Consider the following 21,989-nt stretch of genomic DNA (forward strand, 5'->3'; position numbering starts at 1 on the left):
TATATTAAACTATTAATTTGTCTCTCCCATACAGCTCAGGATCTGTCAGAACAAAACTAAGAGATTTTTGTGAGATTTGCCTTCAAACTGAACGCTATGCTTTCTCGCTATCCCTATTTCTGTGCTCTTCAGTAGCATCCTGTTTACATGCTGCCATATGTGCTATGTACTGCTGAGCTGATGGTAAGTCACCTTATGTTCTCAAGTAATTGGCATCTGGAAATGCTTACCAGCATCCACTGAGTGGTTTCTGTGAGTGCCTCTCTGTATCTCAGTTCATATTGTGTAGGAGTTGCAGGCATGTCCCATTTTATTATCAGTTGGTTTGTGATCTGATGAGCATTTATGTTAGATGGTGTCAAGCACTTCCCTAAAATGGGAAATATGCATATGTTATCAATACAAGAGAAGCAGGAAAGCTTTGGTAATTATGTGTCAGGTGTGTTGGTGTGTTTCACTGAAAATAAAATGTAAGACTTGGCTTAGAATACTGAACACTGCAAGACTTTTAAAAGACTGGAAATAAATTATTACTAAATCTTTATGGCATCAACAAAATAGGATTGTTCCCCCTGCAATTATTTTGTGAATGCTTCTCCTGATATCAGGAAGACCCTTTTTCTAAACAGGTGCTATTCTGAGTGAGTCTGAATGGCAAAATCAAAATGTCAATAGTACCTAAAATCATGTTCTGTAGAAAAGTTTACAGAACTTAATGGCTTCCAGTTTCAGCAACTGCGTTTAGCTATGTAATTTTAAATGTAAATACATTTTGTTTCCCCTCCAATAAAAGCAAGGTGGCCAAAAGTCTCCCAAGGAGGTCATAGTGATAATTTGGTTGTACTGGTAGTGCCTGTCAGTGGTGAGAAGCACTGTTTTACTTGGAATATAGTTACTCTGAGAAGGTGGGGCTTTGGGAAGATCTTGAAGTTATCTCAGTGATTTGGTACTCTAGAGAATCTGTGAACAAATATCTAAACTGCATAGTTCATAGGATTTCTTTTTTCATACATCCCCTGAAGTACTGTGTAATAGGCAAGTAGCCTGAGAAAATAGCTGAAACTTGAAAAGATTTCTTAAAACTTTAACGCCCTATAGCAAGAATTCCTTAAATGCCTGCTACTGAGTCAGCCTGCTCTTTTTATACCCCTAAAGAAGTTAGGAAAACCACCAGAGAGCAGAGGAAGCTGGTGAAGTATGGTACACAAAGATATTATCAGTATATATTTTTGGGGATATAAGTATTTTATAATCTAGCAAATGTTTTAAAGTCCTGCTCCCATATAAAAAAAAAAAAAAAAGACTTCTGCAATTGACTTCAATGAAGAATGAAGATTTCATCCAAAGAAGCTGAACTGCAAGGCTCTGAATTAGTGAAAAGAACGTGTATATCAGGAGTTACGATTTTGAAAATAGTTTTGAAGAAAATGCTACCACTGTTTCAGCTGGATGGCGAAGTAATACAAATCATGAAGATGTTGTACCTGCTTTGCTTGGTGTAACTGAGATGTTCTTTCCTTTCACACAGCTGTCATGGGCATATTTCACTTCTATCCAAATAGATGCAGAGCGTTGCATGTAGAGATTCCTTCGTTCTATTGTGATGGAAGGTGACGACGTATTTGCTTTGAAAAGTTTATTGATTCTTTCCCTTCACAAAAGAGGAATCAAAATGAAGACCAAAGTTTTCCAAGCAACTTGAAACAGCAAACGTAATTCCAGTACCCCAGTAATTCTAGCTAAATTAAACTTGCAAATCTGTGTTGTGTGGTGGAAAACTGTTAAATTCTTTAAATGTATAATACACAGAGTGATACAAGACAAAATCTGTATGGCCTTCTTGTACTTAAAATTGAATGTAAATAGCATTTAGAAGGTATAACTTTAGGTTAGAAATTACTTCATAAAATCTACTTGCCACCTACAATGGAGATACATAAATTCCTTGAATGAATCTGAATTACCACAAAGGTATGAAAGACGTGGTGTGTTATGGTGTTATGCGTGTCTTCTGACTAAAGTCTGATGCTTTACAGGAACAAGACATAGATAATTAAATGCCACCTCAGTCCTCAGACCTGTAGATTTCTCCTAAATATACCTAAGTATGAAAATGGCCCAGGAAGTCTGAGAAATTTCATTGTTTTCACCCACAGTTGCTGGTGCCTGATGCTTCAGTGTGTTTGTAGTTCCAACATTCATCCAGGAAGAGGATTTCTCTGCTTGAAGGTCACTAAAAGTTGGACCTTCTAGACAAACACACTATTCCTCAGATTTTACATTAGTATTCAGTACTCCTGTAGGTACTGCAATATCTACATGGGAGGTGCCTAAGCAGGTACTCCTCTCATCCTCAGTTACTTGCCTTCAAGAACGCTCCTTCAAGAACAATACTAAAGCAAAAATTCAGTCTCCCTTGTCCTTTGACTTTGTTTACAAATTCCTTATTTTACTGAATTCATTAGCAGCAGAAAATACCTCCAGTTTTTTCAAATAAATCTTCAAGTCTTCCCCCTCCTCAGCCTTGTGTAATGGTTGAAGATGCAACAGAAAATGTAAGTTAACAGGGTAAGTCTACCATGTACAGAATATATTTGCAAGATACAAAGTGCCTCCAACTCATGGTGACTGTCCAGTAAAACTTTTTTATATAAATGACTTCCGTAATTACTATGTGCTTCAGATTAGTTAATGGAAAGATATTTTATGCCACCTTGATTCTCACCCAAATCCAATAGCTGGCCAATTCTCTGTTATAAATTTAAACAAATTCAGTGGCCATAAGGTATGTGGACTGTCCAGAACTATTTGGAGCCCTTTAGGCACTTTACACTGTTTTGGCCAAAACCATTTAATGCAGACAGGAGTCCACAGTTCACAGAATCACAAAACAGCTGAGGTCGTATTGGACCTCTGGAAATCATCTCGTCCAATATTACTGCTCAAAGGAGGATCACCTGGGGCAGTTAACAGCAGGGGGAATAGCACGTGTTAGAGCCAGTCCTGTGTCAATATACATTGTCCTTGTAGTTCCATTAGAGAGGAAACCTCTTGCTATCTGGGCTGGCTGAAGCCAGCTGAGATTTTGGCCTTTTCCAGTGATCTGTAGTGAAAACTGAAGTTCTGACAATGTCCTACATCTAACCAATTGCCATAAAAACATTATCTTGGGTAGTGGAGGGTTTAGGACTAGCACGTGAATGTAAAGAATATGTAAAGAACAGCAGGGATGGGGATAATGAATAAACACTTAAAGGGGAAAGATTTGACTTCATTCTGGTGTTTCTTCACCATTCAGTCGTGTTTCCTTCATGAAAAGGACTTAAATGGCAGGCTGTTCCTGTTCTGTCTAGGCTTTCTCTCACAACCCCCCTCTACAATTTACTCTCTGACACACACAGAACAGATTTTTCAAGGCTAAAGCTGTGCCAATTCAATGTTCTTAAAAAGAAATGTGTAGGTATACTAATCGCCTACCTACGTATTTCAAGTGTTAAATGTGCTGATCACAATAGAATATTAAATAACTAGAAAAAAAAAACACAACACACACACACACAAAAACAAAAACAACAACAACAAAACAAAACAAAACAAAAAAACAAACAAAAAAAAAAAACCTTGAAGGTTCCCCCATCTTCTGCTCCATCCGTGTTGTGAATCAGGCATTAATATTTCAAACTATGGTTTTGAGTGCTTGGTTTGAACATTTGTGTGGGATAGTTTTTCCTTGATCCTTTTTTTCCTGACAATTAAATCAAAAGCAAGGACAAGGAAAAAATTCAGTGTCAAACTAATGTTATTTGTAGATTGGGGTGATGTCCTCTTCTAGGCAAGCAAAAAATCCTTTCAAATGCATTTTGTTTTCCTTCTAGCCCAATGAATAGGGAGAAAAGAAGATTTTCTTGAAGATTACTAGGCTGAAGCCTAGGAGACTGAGGTTCAGGTCCTGGCTCTGGCTTGGGAAAATCTCTGACACTGTGAGGCAGTTGTTTCCCTCCTTGTCCACCTTCTCTTTCACTATTTTACTGCCAGTTCTCCATTCATAACATCAACTCTGCAGCCTAGGAAAAGCACAGTCTGAGTTTGGCTGGAGAGTTAAGAGCAATGACATTACAAATACTCTGGCTGATAGCATCTCCGTAGAAGGAGAGCTGTTTCACAAGTGATTCTCCCCTTCCAAGGAATCAGTGCTCCTGGAAGACACAGGAGATGAGACAGCAAATTCAGTGAAGTTTGGTACTTATTGCAAATTGGCACCTGCTGCTACCTCCAGTGGGAAAGTGTTGATGGAGCCAGGGAGAGTAATCACACCCTGAGGTGGCTGCCTTGCTAGTCTGCAGTGTGCAGATCACCCTGGGGAACTTGCCAGCGTAGTGACATTTTCTTAGCTTCAGGAGATGCTCATAACCACAGCTCTTTTTTTTTTTTTTTTTTTTTTTTTTTTTTTTAAATGCAAAGAGCAAAGAGCAGTGTGCTATGCGGTAACATAATCAGCTGTAAGTATCAGAATTTGCCAACAGCATACAGTATTGTAACCTGTGTACCCCACGACATGGCCTCATGGCACTGATTGTGCCTTCTGATCTCAGTTCTCTCTTTCTAAACATGCCCTTAATCTCATGGGAGATCCCAAATATGTAGATATAAAATGAGGAAAATCCCTTTTGTAATGAAGGTACTGAGACAGCAACCTGCATTGTTCTTTTTAAAAAAGCACTGTGCAGATGTTGATTTAATCTGCCTATCTACATTTTACATGGGTTTTGTTTTAACTTCCTCAAAAAATGGAGCATGAAAACTGAAGATACCCATATTATGAGATTAACATCTACAAGTTAACTCCAGCTATTAAACTTGATAATTCAAAATTGCAGTAAAATACTTCAAAATCTATGTTTCATACATGCCACATCCAATATCTCATTTGATATGTGGCTTAGTATAATATATAACGTATAATGTGTGTATTAGTGTTGAATATTCAGTGCAAACCAATAGACAAAAATAGAAACAATTAATGTGATCTGTGGAAATAGTTTTTCAAACAGACATGTTGGAAGCATTAAAAGATGTCTAATGACCAGCAAACTATAGAAAGAAGAAATAATTGCTTCTCAGATAAACATGATTTACTGGGTGGGAAGAGGGTTCTTGCAAGACCATTTACATGTTCTCAGTGGACAGTGAAGAAAATTACTGGTATGAAGAGCTTGTTTCACTTCTCTGCAACAGGGCTACCGACTTACAAAGTTGCTCTGTTATCTTTTTTTTTTTTTTTAAACAGGGAGGGAAGATAGGGGTCTAATCTTGATCAAAATTTAATGAATCAGTGAAAAAGACAGATAAGCACAGTTGCTGCTGAGGTCCTCCCAGTCTGATCCAGAGTAGCTTTGCCAGGCACCTTTCATGAAATTAGGAAGAGGTAAATCACTCTTCCTCAGATTGGACAGAGCAATTGTTGAATCGATGCACCTATTTCAGATTTTTCTGTATGTATTTTCCATTCAAGCAGAGGTTCTAGCTCTTTCTGCATTGACAATTAAGCTAATCTAAGCTTCTGCTTGGCACTGTGTGTGCTTGCCAATGTCAACCTCCTTACAGTTTGGAATGTGCAGCTCTTACCAAATCAATATGAGGTGTGAGGAAAGATTTTGATCAGTATTGTGTAACAATCTATAATGGGATGAAATGCATCAGAACACATCTCAGGCAGGTAAGAATAATGCCAAACAGCAATAAGAGCTTTTCATTTTCTGAAGTAACTTTTAGACTTACCATTTTAAGAATAAGTTGTAAATAACAGTATTTGGAGCACTGGGTGCTGGCAACCAGGTGCAAGTTAGATCCTCACTTATTTCTTTGTAGCACATCAATTCATTGTCCCAGTCTGCAAAATGAAAACATGCGGATTGGAAAACACCCATCACAAGCAACTATTTACCATCAAAAAAGTACAAGATGGCTAGGAGAATCAAAAGAAAAAAAAAGATAAAACCAGTTACATTCTTTGTGCAATGAAATAAGTACTAGCTGTGTGATCCCTTATACCATGTTTATTCTCAAGGCAAGCAGCCCACTAATGCTCAGAACAAGGGACAGAAACATTTAGAGAGATTAAACATTATGAGTTGCAATGTTTCCAAGGAAAAACTAGTTTTCCTACATGGCAGTGAAAACCGAGAATTGTTCCAATGTTTTGCATTCCCTTTACCAGCTATTACGTGCAAAATAATGTAGTACTGAAATGCTTGCCATGGTTTTTCTTGTGTCTTTGGTGTTGTTACACCTTTGAACTGTGTTTCTCTCCTACAACACTGACATCTTGCTTGCAGTTTGCCTCTGCACTTATTTAAAGCTTAAGCTGGTTAAACTGTTGTTGTTGTTGATTTGTTTTTGTTGTTGTTGTTTTGTTTTGTCAATTCTGACTGGAATATCTTTATCCTACTGGAAGCACTCTCTGGCAGAACTAATTCCATGCACACAAGGAAGCACTTCCAGCTGCTGATAATCTGTTTTGCTAACTTTGAGGAAAGTTATTGCAAGATAATTTCCCTATAGCAGACGATAATACTGTTAGTACCTCTCTGCTAACAGACCTTAGATTTTTATCTCCCACCTCTGCTCTGCTCTGGTTTCACACCTTCCTGATCTGGCAGTTAGTGCCTTTTGTGCTCTCAGTGTCTCTGCAGATGCAGTGGGCTCAGAGCAGCAGCTGTGTGCCACTGCTCAAGTGTTTTCTGGAATTTGTGCAAGGCAGTGGCTTCTGGTGGGTCACTCCAGATCCATGGTGCAAAACACATCCCCCAGGGGAGTCACTATGGCTTGGAAATCTTGCAGAACACGGAGCATCGGCCTTGCATGGAGGGGAGGCACAGTTCCTCAGCAGAATTACAGACTGGAGCTGGCAACAGCTTTGCTTGGAGCAGATTATTGGCAGCTAAATAGAATTTTGTAGACATTTTGGAAATCATAGGCCAGACCTGAGGATCTCGTAGACCTCATACATCCCTGTGAAACATCTTAGAAAGTCATGCAAGAATTAATTTCTTGCATAATTAATTTTAAGGAGGAGTCGGGGGGAGAGAGTGGCTTCCTTTCGGTGATTATCACTGAGGGCAAACGTGATATTTCCACAGTTTCCAAACTGAAAGAATTACTGGGGAGTTTCTTGCAAAGCATTATATCACCATAGCACAGGAATAATTATCAACAACAGAACTGATTGACTAGACTCCAGAATTACTCTAAAACTATCAGTCATCTCTATCTGGAGAACCAGAGTTCAGAATAATTGCTGGAGAACAACAGAATATTGTATGCTACCAGACTCAAAAAGATCACATTACAAAGCAGGAATACAAATTTATATACAAAACAACTTGTGTTTATTTTTTGGATTTTTTTTATTTTTTTTTTTTTACCCAAAGAGAAATTAACAACTGATGATGTTCTTAAAGGATCTCATCTTTTAGTTTCTGGTGGTAAAGCTAATTTCAGTATTTCAGAAATCTCTTGTCAGAAACTTTAATCATAAAATCTGACTGTTCTCCTTTTGCTTTGTGTCTTACCGTCTGAACTATTAGTTCAGAAGAATCAGCCATTGTGTCTCGAACCACCACCCACACTTTTTAAAAAAGATACAGAAATAAAATGTGTTGGTTTTTCTTCTCTTCAGAAAAGTAGATAAGGATCTCAAAATGTACAGGATATTTAATGTGATAATGATTTTTTTTTCCTAATAAGTAGAGCCATGTGTTCCTTACATCTGAGGTTTAATAAGATGCCAGTAGACCTATTAGTCTTCAACAATAAAGGTTTGCTCTTTGATAAGTAAATATGTGTGTCTCTGGACTTGGTAATACAGGATGGTTGTGGTTCAGAGATTCACCCAGGTTCATAGAGTCACAAAATTGGTTGGGTTGGAATCCAGACCCAGACCATCTGGTCACAAGCCCCTGCCATGGGCAGGGACACCTCCCACCAGACCAAGTTGCCCAAAGCCCCATCCAGCCTGGCTTTGAGCACCTCCAGGGATGGGGCATCCACAGCTTCTCTGGGCAACCTGTGCCAGCGCCTCGCCACCCTCTGAGTGAAGAATTCCCTCCTAACATCTAATCTATCTCTCCACTCTTGTAGTTTAAAACTGTTCCCCCTTATCCTGTCATTGTCTGCCCAAGCAAAAAGTTGCTCTCCACCTTTTTTATAAGCCCCCTTTAAGTATTTTAAAGCTGCTATAAGGTCACCCCAGAGCCTTCTTCAGGCTGAACAGTCCCAACTCTCTCAGCCTTTCTCATAGGAGAGAGATCATCCTTGTGGCCCTCCTCTGGACCCACTCTAACAGATCCACATTCCTCTTGTGCTGGGGGCCTCAGACCTGGATACAGCACTCCAAGTGGGGCCTCACAAGAGCAGAAGGGCAGAATCACCTCCCTCAACCTGCTGGCCACTCATCTGTTGATGCAGCCCAAGATCACAGAATCACAGAATGACCAAGGTTGGAAGGGACCTCTAAAGATCATCTAATCCAATACCCCTGCCAAGCAGGATCACCTAGATCATTGTGTAGGATAGCATCCAGGCTGGTTTTGAGTATCTCCAGAGAAGAAGACTCCACAAGCTCTCTGGGCAACCCGTGCCAGTGCTCTGTCACCCTCACAGCACAGAAGTGCCCTCTCATATTCATCCGGAACCTCCTGTGCTTCAGTTTGTGCCCGTTGCCTCTCGTCCTGTTGCTGAGTACAACTGAAAAGAGACTGGCTCCATCCTCTCAACACCCTCCACTCAGATATTTATACACATTGTTGAGGTCTCCCCTCAGTCTTCTCTTTTCCAGACTAAACAGGCCCAGCTCTCTCAGCCTGTCCTCATAAGACAGGTGCTCCAGTCCTCTCATCATCTTCGTAGCCCTCCTCTGGACTCATTCCAGTAGCTCCACGTCCCTCTTGTGCTGCGGAGCCCAAAGCTGGACACAGCACTCCAGGTGGGGCCTCACCAGGGCTGAGTAGAGGGGGAGGATCACCTCCCTTGACCTGCTGGCAACACTCTTCCAAATGCACCCCAGGATACCGTTGGCCTTCTTGGCCACAAGGGCACATCGCTGGCTCATGGTCAGCCTGCTGTCCACCAGGACTCCCACGTCTCTCTCTGCAGAGCTGCTCTCCAGCAGGTCAGCCCCAGCCTGTACTGGTGCTTGGGGTTATTCCTCCCGAGGTGCAGGACCCTGCACTTGCCCTTGTTGAACTTCATGAGGTTCCTCTCCGTCCTACCTTCCAGCCTGTCGAGGTCCCTCTGAATGGCAGCACAGCCCTCTGGGGTATCAGCCACTCCTCCCAGCTTAGTGTCATCAACAAACTTGCTGAGGGTGCACTCCATTCCACTATCCAGGTTGTTGGTGAATAAGCTGAACAACACTGGACCCAGTACTGACCCCAGAGGAACACCGCTAGCTACAGGCCTCCAAATAGACTCTGCACCACTAAGCACAACCCTCTGAAAATGCAGGACATAGTTGGCCTTCTGGGCTGCGGGTGTGCACTACTGGCTCATGTCGAGCTTTTTGTCCACCAGAACCCCCAGGTCGTTCTCCGCAGGGCTGCCCTTAATGAGTTCTTCTCCCAGTCTGTGCTCGTGTCTGGGATTGCCCCAAACCAGGTGCAGCACTTTGCATTTGCACTTGTTGAACCTCATGTGGTTTACATGGGCACATTTCTCCAGCCTGTCCAGGTCCCTTTGGATGGCATCCCTTCCTTCTGATGTATCAGCTGCACCACTCAGCTTGGTGTCATCTGCAAACTTGCTGAGGGTGCACTCAATCCCACTGTCCATGTTGTTGATAAAGATATTAAATAGCGTCAGTCTCAGGACAGACTCCTGAGGGACACCACTCGTCACCATGCTCCACCTGGACATAGAGCCATTGACCACCACACTCTGGGTGTGACTTTCAAGCCAATTCCTTTCCGCTGAATGGTCTACCCTTCATATCCACCTCTCTCCAATATGGAGATCAGGTTGTCATGTAGGACCAGGTCAAAGGGCTTGCAGAAGTCCAGGTAGATGACATCTGTCGGTCTTCCCTTGTCAACTGATGCAGTCACTCCATCACAGAAGGCCACACGATTGGTCAGGCACAATTTACATTTGGTGACGCCATGCTGGCTCTCTCAGATTGCCTCCTTGTCCTGCATGTGCCTTGACATTGCTTCCAGGAGGATCTGTTCCATGATTTTCCCAGGCACAGAGTAGAGACTCTGTAGTTCCCCATGTCTTCCTTTCTATCCTTTTTAAAAATGGGATCCCAGTTTTCTGCCCTCCCTGCTTGCTTTCTTAGACAGGGGTATGGAGAGAACTTGAGCTCTAAGAAAAACATCCTTAAAGAGTTGCCAGTTCTGTTCAGCTCCTTAGTCCCCACAGATGGTGTTCCAGGGGATCTCAGCCTTTAAACAGCTGGAAGTTCACTTGTTGGAAATTCAGGGTCCTAACTTTGCTCTTTGCAAGGCCCATATTTCTTGAGATCACAAACCCAGCCAGGCATGGTCAATACATCCCAGACTGCCTCCAATCTTAACCTCTTTAAATAGTTTGCCTGCACTGGTGAGCAGCAGGTTCAGTAACGCTTCGCAGGTTGGTTTGTCTAATACCTGGATGAAGAATTTATTTTCAGTGCACTCTGAGGGTCCAGGATTACTCACAGCCTGCTGTGCTGCTTCCCCAGCAGACATCCAGGTGGTTGAAGTCCCCCATCAGCGTAAGAGTGTGCAAATGTGATGCTTGTAGTAGCTGAAGCTACTAGAACCTCATCCACAGGTTCTTCTTAATCAGGCAGCCTGTAGTAGACACCATCCACAAGCTGTCCTTTTTTTTGGTGTCATCCTTAACTTTTACCCACAAACGCTCAACCTATCCATGGCTGTTTCTCAGAGGCATCTCTTCACAATCAACATCTTCCCTAAAATAGAGGGCAACACCCCCACCACTCCTTCCCTGCCCATCTCTTCCGAAGAGCTTGTAGCTCTTCAGAACAAAGCCCCCTCTGTTTCAGTGTTCCAGTTATGTGATCCATCCCACCACATTTCAGTGATAGCAGTCAGGTCATATTTTTCTAATTGCACCATGATTTCCAACTCCTCCTGCTTGTTTCCTCAGAATACCCTTGCCAAATTATGCTGTAAAAGAGCAGTCCTCCTCTTTTCCTCACTCAGAGTGATTTCTTCCTATAACCTGAATTACAGAGTGTCCTTGGTATGCCTATCATCACTTGGATGGCAGCTGTATATTTAAATTAACAGTTGGTTTGGACCAGAAAGTATGTTAGTATGGCTCAGACTTAAGACCTCCAACCCATGACACCTCCTTTCTCCTACCAAAAGAAATATGCATTTCTAATTAAAGTCTGCTGCATCAGTCTAGGTGTGTGCAGCTTCCTTTTTGGGAAGATGGAGATCAGGTCTTCCTTGTTTCTACAGCAAATGTGAATAATTATTTAGTTCTTTGCTTTCCTAGTCCAATCACCAAACCAAACCTTGGCCACCTGCACTCTTGACATGGTACTCTAAGAATAGGAGAAAGTAGCAACTGCTCTCACGTTATTCTCCTCATTTACTCTGAATTGAGCCTTTCGTTGACTTGGTAATTCTTCTTTTCTTTTAAATTAACAACTGGAAACAAAACCTTTTTGGAACTGCTATAACACTTCACATCAGTATGTTTGTAACATACAGCTCCTGAAACTGTGAAATAACAGTTCTGGAGAGATGAAATCAAATGGAAACATTTCCCCCTTCTAATGAATTCCTTTTAACTTCTTCCCAAACCATTTCTGTTAACGGAGACCCATGTGGTGACCACAGTGCTGCAGACCTGTTTCTCCTTACAGAAGCATAGGGTTTTATATATATATATATATATATAAATATATAAAATATATATATAATATATATATATATATAATAGAAGTATTGTTGTTCATGCTCTTGGTCTTACAAAAAAAGTAAAAAAAAATAAAATAAATGTCTTTCTCTATAAAATGGCTTTCTCTATGAGACAGTTTAAAAACAGCCAAGGCAAAAATAGTAGCTTCTATGTGTGGAAAGAGTGTATTAACATACCCCACCCTCACTGCCCTGGCTGATATACTAAAAAAGTCCTACAAAGTCCCATAAAGTCCTGTGAAGTCCTATACTACACTCTTCAGCTGAACATATTATGTTACCCATGTTTTTTTTCACTTGTCCTATATTTGTGGGTACACATGTGCATACTGTTTTTATCCCATTCCATTTTGGTTTTACTGTACTGCTTCCTTTTAAATAATGTATGTATTATTAGTTCTTCTTCACCTTAGAATATTAGCCCTGTGCCAAGACTGCACTCTGAGATGTGCAAACAAACAAAAAACTTCCCCTGTACCAAAAAATCACAATCCAGTTTCCTCTTTAAAACAAACAAACAAACAAGGCTCAATTTTTGCACTCCTGTACGTATTGTTTTTCTTCTAATTTTTTCTGGTATTCTCAGTAATGCTTTAGTCCAATGGAGTAATAGCAAGAACTAGATAATTATGCATAGCTAATTTCAGAAAAATGCAGTCATATTGATGTTGTCTCATCCAGTGCCACTGTGTAGTAAAAAACTGTCTTCCCTGCTGTGGCTCCTAGCAAGAAAAAATCCTAGCATGTAGGATTTTTTCTGCCTACAATAAATCCAGCATGACCACCAGCTGCTGTGAAATTGACATCCATTGGTAAGTGTTTGACTGCTCTTTTTTACCATTAACTGTAATGTATTAGTTAAATCTAAACCATAAATGTTTGTCAATATAAACATCATATATTCTATTGTCATTTGGCTAGGCCACTAGGAGGCCCGTTGAAACAAGAAATAGTGACAGACCCTGTGCCTGCAGCCCTGTAATGAGTACCTGGGCCTTGGGAAAGGGTCAGAAATTCACAGCTTCTACATGCTGGATTTCAGCCAAACAACCCTATGCCAATATTTCAAACCCAAATCACTTCAGCTGGCAGATTTCCTTCAGCAATTATAGGAAATCTGAATGTTCATCTTTACAATTAAGTAGATATTATGTGAAATATATTTACCCACCTGGAAGCTGCTTGCACAATGGAAAATCCAAGTTTAAGCAGTTACAGGAATCTAGGGTATAAAAAAGAATGCATTTAACTGAAATAAAATAAAATAAAATAAAATAAAATAAAATAAAATAAAATAAAATAAAATAAAATAAAATAAAATAAAATAAAATAAATAAACTGTTGCTGAGTGCAGTTTCTCCTACCCAGAGAACTTAATTCAGTCATGACTTTGGTCACATCCTTGCCTTTGAGTAGTGTTAAGAATTTTTAGTATTTATAAACAGCAGTAAGTCATGCATCAAACGAAAACTCACCTGTTGCAAATAAAAAGATAGCTGCGAGCAGAGAGTTCTTCATCTTCTCTGAAAAGAAGCATAATGATTATCATCAATGTTACACTGTCTTTAGTCTATTTTTCATACTTCCTCTTCAACTTTCCTATCCATTCCACTCCCTATACTTTTACTGGCTGAATACAACTAACCCACTTGTTAATGACAATGTGATGGACATTTGGACTCCAAGTTAATAAATATATTTAGGAAATTCTAATTTCACCTGTATGAAAAACAGAAGCTTTCCTCCTTGGTGTGTACAAGAAGTCAAAATGAGATTGTTAAAGGTGTCTAAGATATCAGCAGTGTAAACCCAGTTAAGCTTAGGTTAAGCTTAATCTTCTTTGAAAATCTATACTAACTGTCAATGTGCAAAAAAGCAAGGCAAAGTATTTGACTTACTCTAAAATGAATGATTAGACACTGTAGAAATAATAGCAGCAACAGACCCTGCCTGTCTTCTCTTTCTGCCTTCTTTTTCCATTTAAAATAAATTCACCACTGCAGAGGTGCTGTATCTGCATTTTTGGTAGCAAAATGGGGAGCCCTAATGTAGACAAAAGTCACCATAGCTGTAAATCAGGTCCACATCCATAAAGTCTGATCAGAGAACATATAAAATAACTCTGGGCACTCCAGAACCACCATAGCTCTTGCGGCTAAACCAGTAAAGGGAAATTTTCAGAAAATTTCACTACTGTAGGAAATTTCCCTTCTGTACTCAAATAGCTGCAAGCAGTCTGGATTCAAACCCACCTGGTGATAGGCAAATTATTAACTTATCTTGGCAACTATGGCATATTTCAGGTTGAGTATTGAATAGCAACAAAAAATTCTATTTTAAATGAATCATCTTAAAGAGAGAGTTATGGGCATGAGTCTAGTCTACAGTGGGAGCATGTGACTAATGCACAAGCTATATCTTATCAGATTTTTGAAGGGCACATTCATAAAATAGAAATGGAATTCTACTGGGTGTTACAGGGGGTTTCCTGGTAATTAGGTTGCTTGGGCTTGGGAGTAAGCTTCAAAATGCTGAGGGGCGGTAGATACAGTTCGTGCATGCAGGGTCAAAGTCCCTCTTATCTGATTGATCCAAATATCAGCCTTGACAACACTTCCCACAAAGAACAGAGCGAGGATAGTAGTAATTTATGAGCAGGAAGGAAAAAGTGACAAAGACACAATGCAAGTCATAGGTGAGGGAGGTTTTGATAGTGCTTTGCAGAGTTACAGACTCAGAGCAAACTGGAGGTCAAGGGATAGAGAACGCTACTTGAACTATGTACCTTGATTCGAAGTGATCAGGATAATCACATTTGAAGTAACCTATCCCAGATGAAAACCATGTAAGTCAGTGCAACAGCAGGAAATTGAATTCAGCATGCATAGAATTAGGGAAGAACACACTGTAGGGAAAGAAATGCAATAAAGCAAGTCCATATGAGTGTTGCTGGATCTCTAGGTCTCAGTATGGATGTTACTTCCATTTAAAGAAAAAAAAAATCAACTGTAAGAAGTACAGAAAATGCATTGTCAATCAAAATAGATGAAAATCTCCAAAACTGAGATTTGTCATAGGAATAAGAACCTATTTTTGATTATAGATCAGGTATCCAGTTGCCATAGTAACCTTTGTAATGTAAAACAAAAGCTGAACTACTACTTTTAAGGTAAACTTTGCATAGGAACACTTTTTCATGTGTTTAATATTTCAACTCTTTTACTGCCATGGACTTGTCTAAGAATTGTAAATGCCTTAAATTTTCCTGTTATTCAGACCACGATAAATTATGCTGTCTCCTGTGATATGCTCAAAAATGCAGTAATGACTAGAAGAGACCACCAACTTTGCTCCAATTGTGGCTTAAATGGTTTCTCAGACCTAGACTTATACCTTACTGTAGATGTGGTACTGGATTTCTCTCAATGTTTTTCCTCACTTGTCATTTGCTTATTTAAGTTCTGCTGTAAAAGACAACGCAGGCTCTCGGTCTCCCCTGAATGCAATCTTAACCTCTTCCATTTAGCCTGGATTACATCATGTGAATTAATAGAAAACCCCACAGAATCCTTCCCTGCACTCTGTCCAACTTCAACAGCTGTTAACTGTTACACTTCAAAGGAAAAAGAATTTCCCAAGACACAGAAGCACAGTCAGGAACACCCTGCTGACCCCTCATCCTGCTTTATACCTGTGAAACTCTCTTGTACCCTTACACATCAAAGGGAGAATGGGGCAGGCTATGAGCCTGTGAGTACATTTTTGCAACCAGTGCCCATGGATCCTAATGAAATAGAAGGAGTCTGAAATCTTGTTTGTTCATATGGGATGGGCAACCCCATTCAAGCACACCCAGAATCCAGCAGGCAGCTGAAGCAGAATGTAGGCTGCAGAAATATTGCACCAGAAAAGGAATATTTCATTTGTATTCAAAGTCTTACCTTCTCTGAACTGCAAGCAGTTGTTGAGGTCTTCATTTTCATCTGGTTGAGTATGTGTATTTTTGCTCTAAATTAGCTTGCCATTTCTCCAATAAAAAGTTCAGTTTCAGTTGACTACAGTTGCTCTGTTTCATGCACACTGCAAAAAATTCAATATTGTAACAAATAAAAGTTCATTTTTGGCCTATTATTACTACATGCTGAAGTCCCATATCTTTCCTCTGGATCTAAAATAGAGCTACACTATTTTTCACAAGTAACTTCTTGAATAACTCTGCTTCCGATAAGCAAAGCTGCAAGTCTGCAAAAGATTTGACTGTTGCAGTGCTTTTTGGCAGAGAAATACACCAGTATCTGAATTCAAAAAGCAGTTTTGATATGTTATTTGAAAAAAAATCTCACCCAGTCTTCAGCCACACCCCCTGGGGGAAATTCGCTGTGATAGGAAAGGTCTCCACCACACACTCTTTCATCCTGTCTGAGTTCAAGTTGCATTGTGAAACAGCTAATTTTTCAAACAGTTCTGCCTTCTCTTAATGAAAATGACAATATTCACCCCAACACATTGGCTGATAGACCTTCAAAAGAGGTCTTCCCTGGAGGTATAAAAAATGTAAGTACAGATGAAGCACAGATATTGCTAAATAAACTAGGCAGTCAATGCAGAGTGTAGAAGAACCAGCAATTTGTATATTTGCGTGAAGATTATTTGGAAGAGAAGATAAAGGAGGAAACTAAGTTGATTTTGTTAAAACAAGCGTGGACCAAATTCTGCTTGTGCCAGAGCACGTCCAGGGTCTCACCTCTCTTAGTGCTGTGATGATAGATCTCCCTAAGTCTGAATGCAGAGTTCTTCCTAGTGTGTTAGATAGAATATTTATAAGAATTGAGGCAGTATGACCTGATGAGACAGGCAACTTCTTTTTGCTACAACATCACAGTTAGCGCTACTGGCTTGTTTCTGGGATAACTGGAGGACGTCCTCCCTGGCATATTTCAGACCTGTGCTATGAAAACTCCATTCAACAGACACAAGTCGTCTGAGCTGTGTATATAAGCAGAGTCTTAAGTATTGCCTTTTGAATCGGAAACAAGACCTTTGTCTCTCTAGATCACCTTTGAACATCTCTTACTGTCTTGGTTTGGTTGGGACAGAGTTAATTATCTTCACAGGAGCTCATACAGTGCTGTGTTTTGGATATGTCATGAAAATATTGTTGATAACACACCGATGGTTGGATTGTTGCTGAGCAATGCTAACATAACATCAAGGATGAACCAAGGACTCTTCTGCTTCTCCACCTGCCAGCAAGGAGGCTGGGGGTGCACCAGGAGCTGGGAGGGGACACAGCCAGGACAGCTGGCCCAGGCTGGCCAAAGGGATGTCCCATGTCATACAGCATCATGCTCAACAATAAAAATTGGGGGTGTTGCCTGGGGGGGGGGGGGGGGTATTGCTGCTGCTTTGGGACTGGCTGGGCATGGTGCTGAGCAATTGCATTGTGCATCATTCACTTTTTTTCCTCTCCTCACCTCTCCTCTCCTCGCCTCTCCTCGCCTCTCCTCACCTCGCCTCGCCTCGCCTTACCTTTCCACTGCCTTTCCACTGTCTTTACCTCAACCCACAAGTTTTCTAAATTTTCCCCTCCTGATTCTGTTCCCCCCCACCATGTTTTGGGAGTCAGGAGAGAGGAGTGAGCAAGTGGCTGTGTGGCACTCTGCTGCTTACGAGGGTTAAACCACAACACGAGTTATACAACTATGTTGTAGCCTCTGACTGTTCTGACAATATAGTATAAAAGTCTTCTGAGATTTGCATTCATATGTTTTCTTGTGTAGCCAGAGGAATTAAAGATCATTCTTAGCTTTCTCCATCACACGTAAGACTTTACTGAAGGAAACTTAGTACCTTTTCTACACAATGAAAATGGCAAGCCTTCTTCCTTGCCATCCTGCTTGGCTTATCCAGTAGGCCTGCATCTGCTAGAGGGAGCTATTTTGGGATATGTGGTGTGGAAACAAAAAGAATTCGACAAAAGTTTGTCTACAGTCTCCCAATGCACAACTGTGGGAGTAAGATTCAGCAGAGATTTTTGAAAAAGACTTTTATTTTTAAATGTCTTTCTTTTTTCATCCTTGGGACAAGTGGGAGGAGATATAACAATCTGATTCATGCTTTTTCTCTCCCCCGCCAACACCCACCCCCCCCCCCCCCCCCCCCCCCGGCTTGCTCCTGGGCAGAGAAACATTTTCTCTGTGAAACACAACTACTGTAGAAAGCATTAGTTTGGGGAAAATCCTAAGAAAGGACTAGGAAGTAACTCAGTACAGGGCAGTAGCTGAACTTTTTACATATTATTCTGCGCTCCTTGTATATCGTCCTGCCTTTCCCACTTCAGTAACAGTGCACGTGTTTGCGCTAGTTTGTGCTAGTGTAACATTTTCACAATCCTTTTCAAGGATTTTTCACAAAATTTTCTCGGTAGTAATATTTCTTTCAGAATACTATCCAGCATTAGAATGGTCTCTGAGCTGAAAAGTCATTACCTTTTCTTAGTCTAAATCTTTTCAAGTGTCTTTCCTGTTTTGGAACAAAGTGATTTAAACATAGTAATTATAATTAATCGAGTCATCAAGAACTGTTTACATACTCACTTGTGACTTTATTGTTTTTGACCATTTTCTTTTTCCTTCCTATTATTATTCAGTAGATAACCTGGGGGAAATATTTTTGAGAGATCATTTAATTAGCTTTATTAAATGTTACTTTGATTATCTTAAAATAATTCACAGGTTGGTCTTTGCCACTTTTGTATAGAACAGAAAGCCAGGGAGGGGCTAGATTTGTCAAACTGGAGTGACAATGTCATGATTTTAATTATCTTGCATATCTTCCAAAGCTCATCGACTGGAACAACTGCTCAGAAGATACAATGGTTGAACTTTGACTGCATGAGGGCTTTGCATATGAGACTAACTACCATGCTTTATGACATCCTGGCATGGTCTATATTGAATCTCCCCATCTAGATTATTCTGCTTTATGTCATTGCTAATTCAGAAAAATCCTTTAAGCAAGGATGGTGTCTGGTGAGTCATGTCCCATTCTGGTATCTTAAACCATAAGCCTGCAGCACCAGTTTATAGGAAGAGTGACCAAATCGTACCCCTACCCGAAATATCTAGCCACCCTAGTGGTTAGGGTACTCTTCTGACAACTGAGAAATCCAAACTTGTTGCATGCCTGGATAAGGATATAGATCTGAACCAAACATTTTTGCAACTTTTGTTTTGATTTGACCTCCAATGGATTACTCACACAGCCCTGATTATGGCTTCTTCAGGATTAAATTCTGTCTGTCCATAACCGCTGTGAACTTCTATTTCTCACACAGCTGTAAACAGTATTTCTTGGCTTTCTTAGACACAGCATGAATGTTCACAATCCATCTTAGCTCCCAGTTTAGTTTGGCTGCTTTTAACACAGGAGTACCAGGGGTGTTGTGGCTGCCTGAATTTAGTGCCCTGCTATCACAGGTAACGAGTTCTTGCAGTCTGTGTCATGAACTGAAATAGCTCCATCTTAAAAATAGTGGGGTTTTTTGGTCCTCACCATTCATACAGGAGGCTGTTCCTGAATTTAGAAATCCTTGGTGAGACTTCCTTCTAGCTTCCAGCATCATATTTCTTCCTGGCTGGGTTATATTTGTAAATTTTTCTGCCAACTTCACTCTAAATATTTTCTTTCCTCCCTCACACTGATTTTTCCCGGGTTATGTGTTTTCCTAGGTTATGCAACTCATACTTTCCTAGTCTATTATTACATGATAAATATTTTATTTTCCTGATTATCTCATTACCCTGTCTCAGTGCAGTCTGATTCTCTGAGATTTGTCTGCTAATTAAATAGTACTAAAGAATAAGGCTTGCTTAGGCTGTTTTTGTCTCTATTTATCTCCCTTTGGCTTGGGGAGTTGTCATGGTGAAGTCTCTTCCTGCTGACCACAGAGGATCATGCTTTCACTTCTGCGTTGGTTAAGTGTGGTTCAGCGGTCAGTCGTGGCATGTGGCAGTCTGGGTTCAAATGGGCATTTCTCTCAGTTTGATGACATCCCAGCACAGTGAGGAAGCTGATTTGGATGCTGAAGGGTGCACGATGCACTTCTGTGGCACAGTCACAGAGGGCACCTTAACGAATGGGTGCAGGCATGGCCCTGCTATGTAACCGATGCATATAAAGTCCATTTTGGTTAAAAAAAAAAAAAAAAAAAAAAAGAAACAAAATAATAAAAAAGCTGGTGATATCTTTGATTAAAAAAAAAGAAACATTTCAAGCAAAGTTACCAAAGTAGTTCTTTTTCTTTACAATAAAGCAATGCCAAACTGCTCCATGCAGACATCTCATTTTGAAGAACACAGAACCTCCTTAGCTCTCTCCAGTTAAAAAAGTTTACATTGAAAATTTTCAAATTATTTTCTTCTCCTTTCTGAAGAAAAACAAAAACAAACAACAACAAAAACAAACAACAACAACAAAAAACTACAACATCTGTCAAATGTTGGTGAGTTAACATTAAGTTCTGAGCAAGAGCCTTGAAACAATGTAATAGGGGACATGGGGTGAAAGTGTCTGCATGAAGCAGTGAAACTCTGTGTAATTGTCATAATTGCAAGCTCTTTTTTTCATAAACAGAGGGGAAGGCTGTGGAGAGAGCATGACAGGAAAAAAGGAATCATATTAAGAGTGAAATGACATGCCAAAGAGTAAACCTGAACTGTAGAGGATATAAGCAACCTTGAAATTGGGGAAGTTTGGATCTAATCTTTGTGGCTTTTTCTCATTTACATAACGAATGGTTTAGTGCTCAGTTTCCTCCTCAAACACAGATTCTTGGCAACAAAATAGTATCTCTAGTCAATATGTAGACTCCAGCGCCCAGCTAGATGCAAGGAATATGTGAAAGACAGGCCTTCAAGGTTACAGAAATGGTCACTGCAAGATAAGGTGGAACTGCAGTCAAGAGAAAATGCGTCATCATACTTTGTTGGCCACAGAACAGGACTACTGGCAAGGAAAGAGCTAAGAGGAGAGCTGGACTGCTTGTCCAGCTTAACAGGTCTTTCAGTCCTTTCTGAAAGCTCAGAGGAAGATGGATATAAAACATGAGGTTTAAGCACAGAAAATAATTTATTTTTATTTCTTTCCTGTAAAATAATGCAGGAAATAAAGGATCTAGTTCACAACCATGTATGGCTGTATATACAGACAAAGCAAGTGCTACCACTCTGGGACAACAGTTGCAGTGGTTCAGGGCAAGAGACAATTACACTGAAGATATATTTGTTTGAGAGGTTTCCTTTTGGCTATGTGGTTATAAGAGGATGTGAATGTAATCCGATATCTATACATACCACCCAGTTTTCACAAAAGCAGGAGCTGGACAAACAGGGGAGCTTGCCTGACAGCTATGTAAAGTGGTCTCTGGCCAACAGTTAATGCTGGGTCCTGTAAACAGCCTTGCAGTGTCCTGCCTCACCCAGTGCGGGAGCTTTTCCTGCCATGGGAGTGAGAAAGATCAACTCTGAATGGAGGAAAGCTGGAGATGGTTTTTCAAAGCTATGTTTCTTTGCTATTAAAAGACAAAAGCTATGGCCTGGCTTGTATAACGCAACTTTCTGTGAACATCACTTCAGCTTTAAAAGAGGCTGGAGAACTAAGTCCATGCTCAGCCATAAATTCAGCTTTCTAGAAGTGAAACCAAGTGAAGAAGTTCTCCCTTACAGGAAGAAACAGCACTGCAACAAACTGAGAACATTTTTTTTTCCTTTTTTATCCCTTCTGCCTCAGGTTCTTAAATGAAGTAAGGGAACTTCTGAGTCATCAGCTCCACTTCTACTGAAGGTGTTCACTTTCAGCCTGTTTGTAAATTGGTCAGGCTCCAAATTAAAAGTGGTTGTTTCTTATTCCCATTACTCCTTACAGAAAGCTGTTCCAGAACTGTGTGTCTCTGAGAGATCATTGGGAAAAAAACATCTGAGTTTCTACTTTGTTTTCCATTTTGGAATAATTTGGAGGCAGAATTATAAAGGAATATTGCAAATCACTTTTCTTTCT

The 21,989-nt window shown here is 40.3% G+C and overlaps 1 protein-coding gene across 1 annotated transcript in view; it reads right to left on the reverse strand.

Moving 5' to 3' along the window:
• The window catches only part of LOC121062076 (interleukin-6 receptor subunit beta-like), a 31,506-nt gene extending 15,288 nt beyond the window's left edge, over nt 1-16,218 (reverse strand). The window contains exons 1-6 of the mRNA XM_040541674.1: nt 15,875-16,218; nt 13,409-13,456; nt 13,105-13,155; nt 5,779-5,890; nt 1,485-1,651; nt 231-370 (exon numbers count right to left, since the gene is read on the reverse strand). Coding sequence (XP_040397608.1) covers nt 231-370; nt 1,485-1,651; nt 5,779-5,890; nt 13,105-13,155; nt 13,409-13,451 — 513 coding nt within the window. The 5' untranslated portion in view covers nt 13,452-13,456; nt 15,875-16,218. The remainder of the gene's footprint in view (nt 1-230; nt 371-1,484; nt 1,652-5,778; nt 5,891-13,104; nt 13,156-13,408; nt 13,457-15,874) is intronic.
• Nucleotides 16,219-21,989: the final 5,771 nt, after the last annotated feature.

The sequence above is a fragment of the Cygnus olor genome, chromosome Z (assembly GCF_009769625.2).
Source record: "Cygnus olor isolate bCygOlo1 chromosome Z, bCygOlo1.pri.v2, whole genome shotgun sequence".
Lineage (NCBI taxonomy): Eukaryota > Metazoa > Chordata > Aves > Anseriformes > Anatidae > Cygnus > Cygnus olor.